Here is a 7,050-nt window from a genome sequence, read left to right as displayed (position 1 = left end):
GCTGGCCCCATATGCTGGAGGTGGCGGGTTCAAACCCAGCCCCGGCCAAAAACTGCAAAAAAAAAAAAAAAAAAAAAAGAGGGGCAGGGGAGAGAAAAACTTATTTATGTTCCAGAGCAGGCGTCCTCAAACTACCACCCACAGGCCACATGCGGCCCTCCTAGGACATTTATCCGGCCTGCCGGGTGTTTTTGCTGCCGCTGCCTGTCCTGCTTAGCAGCCGAATCATCCCAGGGCCCGCAGCACGGCCCTCCAACGGTCTGAGGGACAGTGAACTGGCCCCCTGTTTAAAAAGTTTGAGGACCCCTGTTCCAGTGGGTATATTTCAATTATTTCTTTTACTATACACAAAAACTGTATTTTAGATTTGCTTCTGAAATTTTTTATTGCATACTAATAAAACAGTAATTGATTTGGGGGGTTTTTTTCTTTATAACATGGAAGGGGAGGAAAAAGACACCTTAGTGATATGGTATAAAAATTTTCCCAAAATCACACAATAGCTAAGAAAATGCCGTGAAGGCTATGTTAACCAGTTTGATGAAAACATTTCGAATTGTATATAAAACCAGCACATTGTCCCCCATGACTGCATTAATGTCCACAGCTATGATTTAATAAAAAAAATTTTTCCCCCCAAAAAACTTTCAAAAACAGTTTTGAAATAAATTACTGTTTTTAGATAGGAAAAGTTAATTGCTAAGATGATATAAAAGCAAAACGGTTAATATGTATTATATATGTATAACTATGAACAAAATGAGTATTACTTACATTAACATTCTAAACCTTTAAAGTGCCCTTTTAGCATCTTTTTAATTAAAGACATTGTTTTATAAATCAAATATTTAGCAAGGACATAAAGTCTGCTGGACTCACTGCCTTCCTGGGTAACTTAGGGTATTATCTTGGTTGACTACATCTTGGGATCCCAGCAAAGCTAGTACCAATAATCTGACCTTACTTACCTTGGCTCCGATCTGGTTGCCGCACTGGCCAATCTGAATGTGGACAATTTCACGCATCTTTGCTTTAAGCCCAGGTGTAAGATCTCAGAGTCCTCAGTCTTTGGGAGAGTCTGGTTCACTGGTGTGAGCCCAGCAGAGCTTTGGTCACTGTGGTGGTGGGACCCACTGACCAAGCTACCCTCCCAATGTGACCCAGGGGTGTGTCCATCCCAGAAGCTCAGCCCCCTCTGTGCCCCCACCCTGGGCAAGCCCAGGGCCTTTTGCTTTCTGCCTGTCATGCTTTTGGAAGGGGGTGTCTTTCCTCCCCAACACAGAATATTGCCTAGTCATTTCCTAGAGGGCGAGCACAAGACCAAAGTCTGCCTTGTGTGTGGGGGGCCTGAGGACCAGCACTGTTTACAACAGCTGGTTCTGATGCCCACGATGGCTGACTTTGGCTCTCCTGGGTGACCAGACCGCCCGCAAGGGCTTTCCCTGTCCAGGGAATCATTTTGTCTAACCTGAACACATGGCCCAAAAGAAAGTTTCCTTTTTGAACATAGCCAGAGTGGTGAAGGTAACATGTGAGTCTTAGGAGTTTGGAAAACTGCAATTAAGAAAGCCCAAACTCCACGCTTGACATGCAGGCTTTCCCAGCCTGGCCCCAGACCTCCTTCCCAGCCGACAGCCCAGTGCTGGGACAGAATGGGAGGAGCCGCCCTGGACCACTGCAGGCCCTGGGCTGTGCCACTCTCTCCTCCCTCACCCTGTCAGGGCCTGGCTGCCCCTCAGCCTCTCCCAGCTCCCACTGTTGCCCCCTCACTCTTATCCTGGTGCCTAGAGGGTTACTGCCTTCCATAAGGTCCCCTTTGCCAGATCCAGAATTCTCTAAGAGCCCAGCATTGAGTGAGGGGCTGCCCAATAGGTGCGCAGAGATTCAAAGTTGGTTCCTCTGCCTCCTGGGTCTCAGCACACCCTCTGAGCGGCCAGCAAACAAGTCTGAAGCCTCAGGTGTTGCTACTTCTGACCAAGCAAGCAGGCTAGCAGCAGAGAGCACAGCTGCCGGCAGACACTGGCTCCACATCTCTGCCGGCAGGACGACAGTGTGGAATATTGGCTTCCCCAAAAGAGAGGACACAGGGCCCCCATGAAGGCATGAGAGTACTGGATGGGAAGGAGGAGAGCTGACAAGGGCTGCCTGGTGCCCTGGAGCACAGATGGGCAGTCCGGGGCGAGGTCTCACTCCTGAAGCCTCAGGAACTTGGGCAGCCACCACCCTGTGAGCACTCACAGCTGACCCCCTGCCAGGCACCCAGAGCTGACCCCCTTCACATATGCTGGGCTCACCTCCAGAGCTGGGCGACAGAAACAGATCCAGTGTGCTTGGGATGCTCTTGATCTGACTTATTTAGAAAAAGAGAGAGGCCCTTCCAGCTCTGGAGCAACTCAGGGACACCATCCGACAGGAAGGAGACAAAAAGGCAGGACTGACCTGAACTCAGAGCCAGACCAGTGACCTTGGCTAAGACACTAGAGCCAAACCTTTAAGCTCTAGTTCCCCACTGGTCCATGTGGGGACTCCAGTGCCACCTCCTAAACCCTGTGTTCTTTCTACAGGCCCAGTTGGGGACCAAGATGAGGTCAGGAACACAAGCAGAAAAGTAACTAGCAATGGGATGTCCCAGGGAAACACGGTAGCCTCTGCCTACTCCCAGGGGAGTTCAAACACAAAGTCAAAGGCCTGCACATGAACCAGAAGAGAAACCCAGACAAGAGGAAGAACTTTGTTCCTAGTTCTCCAGACTGACCTCAAGTGCTAAGTGCCCCCATGATCCTGGGCCAGACCTAGGGCCAGGGAAAGGTTTCCTGTCATATAAAGGATGTTATTAGGGCAATAATAAAGATTCAAATAAAGACCATGCCTATGGGACACTAATACTATAACCATGTTCTATTTCCTGACTTGGATCATGGCACAGTGGCTGGTAAGGGGGAGTCTTTGTTGTCAGAGGGGGAGACTATGCCATGAAGTCCTGCACTTCAAGGTCAAGTTGTGATGACCACAGCAACTCACTCAGAAACTGTTCAGCAACCACAATAACGGGATGAATATAGAGAGAGCAGTTAAGTGGCAAAAAGCTAACAAGTGGTGACTCTCTTCAAAGTTAGTGCAAGATTGGTACTCTTATGATGTTTCTGTAAGTTTGGAATTTTCTAAACACGGGTCATAGATGCTTCTGGTCCAAACACCTCCCCCAACCTGTCCAAAGGCAAAGAGGAGAATGTGTAAATTCAAGCGGAAGATATTTTTATGCGTTGAGGAATATTTTTCACAAATTAAAAACCGCACACAGAACAACCCCATCTCCAGGGCTTTCAGCCTCCCTCTGGGCTCACCCTGGTCTCTTTCCCTCTTCCCTCTGCCCCACCCCTAACTCCCCTTGCTTAACAGACCCCTCCAAAGCTCAAAGACAGCTCCATGTTCTTCCTGCGGGCAGCTCCCTGCCAGAGACACCCCCACTGCCTAGGAGCAGAGCACTTAGGCCTGCAGTTAGCATATGTGGTCCTGTTTGCTAATTACTTACACACACACCTTATCACCCCCACCGGGCCCAGAGCTGCCAGTGTCATCTCACCTTTGAGTCTCCAAAGTGCCTGATACATCACAGGGCCTTAGTAAATATTTATTAAGTGCACGCCTACGGCTGGGCAATTGAAGCAGTGATGCTCAGGATGGCAAGTTTCTTTCAGCCAATATAATGTATTTATTCACAAGTGTGTCCTTCTAATGATGGGAAGGGAACATGGTGCCCAAGGACTTTTTCCTCCATTCTCTAAGAGGTGGTCTTCTTAGGTAGGCTGAAAGTATAAACTGTTCCAAGAAACCTGGGCGATGGGAATAGATGGTGGCTGGCATCACCACAGTGAGCTATTCCGGGAAGCCGTGGCCGGTGGGCAGCCTTGGCCCTCCACGGCGAGCTTCTGAAAGGGGCTCCTGTCAGCCTCAAACTGCCTCACTGCAAGGACCGTGAGGCTGAGCCAGGGGGGCATTTTTGATCTTCCTGTGTTCATTCTTTGCTATATGAGCAGGATCCAGTGTGTGGGGGTCTCCCTTGCCCCACAACCTCCACCCTGGAGCACATTCCTCTCGGTCATCTCAGTTTGCTTAGGGACGGGAAGGAGCCAGATTTCCAGATGGATGCTTAAAAGGTTTTTCTGTTAATGGGGCAGTTGGCAAAAAGGGGGGAGGAAAGAGAAGGCCTGTTTGCTTTGATTCCTGTATTTGCCGGCTGTGTTTACTTAGCCTTGCGGGTGCGGAGCTTGGACGCTCAGCTGTGAGAGGGTGAGGGCAGGGGCTGAGGGGGCCATCTCTTCCCTAAACCTGGATTTCTTCTTCTGCAAAAACCGAGTAACAGTTCCCACGGTGCAAACGTACTCTGTGGAACGTGAGCAGATGTGGCTGTCTGCATAGACGGGCCCATTTGTAGGGAGCACCTGCTGTGTTGGGCACAGAAGGGCCGTCTGAATCTGAAGTGTCTGGGCAGAACAGAGTGGTGAGGGGAGCAGTAGGTCTCAGAAGCAATCTGTCCTGTCCTTACTCTTGTGTCTTTCTTTAAACTTTTTTTTTAAATTTTTTATTTTTTGACTTTATTAGCCAATCTGTGGTCATCTTTGAATTTCTTATTCATGTCTATTATGTTTTTTTAAGACATTTATATTCTTAATGTTTCACATGTACCCTAGTAAGATGCACCATAGGTGTGGTCCCACCAATTACCCTCCCTCCACCCATCCTCCCCCCTCCCCTCCCCTCCCTCTCCCCTTTCCCCATATTCTTGGGCTATAACTGGGTTATACCTTTCATATGAAAGTTTAAATTGGTTTCATAGTAGGGCTGAGTACATTGGATACTTTTTCTTCCATTCTTGAGATACTTTGCTAAGAAAAATATGTTCCAGCTCCATCCATGTAAACATGAAGGAGGTAAAGTCTCCATCTTTCTTTAAGGCTGCATAACATTCCATGGTATACATATACCACAATTTATTGATCCATTCAGGGGTCGATGGGCAATTGGGCTTCTTCCATGACTTAGCAATTACGAATTGGGCTGCAATAAAGATTCTGGTACAAATATCTTTGTTATAGTGTGATTTTTGGTCTTCTGGATATATACCTAGTAGAGGAAATGTTGGATCGAATGGCAGGTGTATTTTTAGATCTCTAAGTGTTCTCCAAACATCTTTCCAAAAGGAACATATTAGTTTGCATTCCCACTAGCAGTATAGAAGTGTTCCCTTTTCTCCACATCCACGCCAGCATCTCTGTTTTTGGGATTTGGTGATATGGGCTGGAGTCAGATGATATCTCAAAGTAGTTTTGATTTGCATTTCTCTGATGATTAAGGATGATGAGAATTTTTTCATATGTCTGTAGGCCATGCTCCTGTCTTCTTGAGAGAATTTTCTCTTCAAGTCCCTTGCCCACCCCGAGATGGGATCACTTGTTCTTTTCTTGCTAATAACGTTTGAGTTCTCTGTGGATTCTGGTTATTAAACCTTTGTCAGAAACATAACCTGCAAATATCTTCTCCCACTCTGACGGCTATCTACTTGCTTTACTTACTGTGTTTCTGGCTGTGCAGAAGCTTTTTAGTTTGATCAGGTCCCAGTAGTATATTTTTGATGTTGCTTCAATTGCCTAGGGGATCTTCCTCATAAAATATTCACCCAGGCCAATTTCTTCAAGAGTTTTCCCTGCACTTTCTTCTAGTTGTTTTATAGTTTCATGTCTTAAGTTTAAATTTTTAATCCAGTGAGAGTTTATCTTAGTAATGGTGAAAGATGGGAGTCCAGTTTCAGTCTTCTACAGCTCCCCAGCCAGTTTACCCAGCACCACTTGTTAAATAGGGAATCTTTTCCCCACAGAATGTTTTTAATTGGTTTGTCAAAGATCAAATAACAGTAAGTAGCTGGGTTCATCTCTTGATTTTCTATTCTGTTCCATACATCTACCTCTCTGTTTTTGTGCCAGTACCATGTTGTTTTGATCACTATCGATTTATAGTATAGTCTGAGGTCTGGTAGTGGGATTCCTCCTGCTTTGTTTTTATTCCTGAGTAATGTCCTGGCTATTCGAGGTTTTTTCTGATTCCATGTAAAACGAAGTATTATTTTTTCAAGATCTTTAAAATATGACAGTGGAGCTTTAATGGGGATTGCATTAAAATTGTATATTGCTTTGGGTAGTATGGACATTTTAACAATGTTGATTCTTCCCAACCATGAGCATGGTATGTTTTTCCATTTGTTAACATTTTCAGCTATTTCTTTTCTTAGAGTTTCATAGTTCTCTTTATAGAGATATTTCCTGTCCTTTGTTAGGTAAACTCCCAAATATTTCATCTTCTTTGGCACTACTGTGAATGGAATAGAGTCTTTGACTGCTTTTTCAGCTTGATTATTGTTGGTATATATAAAGGCTACAGATTTGTGAGTGTTGATTTTGTAACCTGAGACACTGCTGTATTCCTTGATCACTTCTAAGAGTTTTGTAGTAGAATCCCTGGTGTTTTCCAGATATACATTCATATCATCTGTGAAGAGTGAAAACTTGATCTCTTCTGACCCTCTATGGATATCCTTGATTGCCTTTTCTTGCCTAATTGCAGTGGCTAAAACTTCCATTACAATGTTAAAAAGCAGTGGAGACAACGGACAATCATGCCTGGTTCCTGATCTGAGTGGAAATGATTTCAATTTAACTCTATTCAATACGATATTGGCTGTGGGTAGATGGCCTCTATCAGTTTAAGAAATGTCCCTTCTATACCAATTTTTTTCAGTGTTCTGATCATAAAAGGATGTTGGATATTATCAAAAGCTTTTTCTCCATCAATTGAGAGAATCATATGGTCTTTGTTTTTTAATTTGTTTATATGATGAATTATATTTACAGATTTATGTATATTGAACCAGTCTTGAGACTCTGGGATAAACCCCACTTGGTCTTGGTGTATAATTTGTTTGATGTGTTGCTGGATTCTGTTTGTTAGGATCTTATTGAATATTTTTGCATCAATATTCATTAGTGATATTGGTCT

The 7,050-nt window shown here is 45.0% G+C and overlaps 1 protein-coding gene across 2 annotated transcripts in view; it reads right to left on the bottom strand.

The window, feature by feature from the left end:
* The window catches only part of TUBB1 (tubulin beta 1 class VI), a 5,744-nt gene extending 4,719 nt beyond the window's left edge, over positions 1-1,025 (bottom strand). For both annotated transcript variants that reach the window (XM_023511957.1, XM_003787743.3), the window contains exon 1: positions 969-1,025. In XM_023511957.1, coding sequence (XP_023367725.1) covers positions 969-1,025 — 57 coding nt within the window. The remainder of the gene's footprint in view (positions 1-968) is intronic.
* Positions 1,026-7,050: the final 6,025 nt, after the last annotated feature.

Source organism: Otolemur garnettii, unplaced genomic scaffold (genome assembly GCF_000181295.1).
Source record: "Otolemur garnettii isolate 467f Iridium unplaced genomic scaffold, OtoGar3 scaffold00023, whole genome shotgun sequence".
In the NCBI taxonomy this organism is placed as follows: domain Eukaryota; kingdom Metazoa; phylum Chordata; class Mammalia; order Primates; family Galagidae; genus Otolemur; species Otolemur garnettii.
This window is presented reverse-complemented; position numbering and strand designations above follow the sequence as displayed.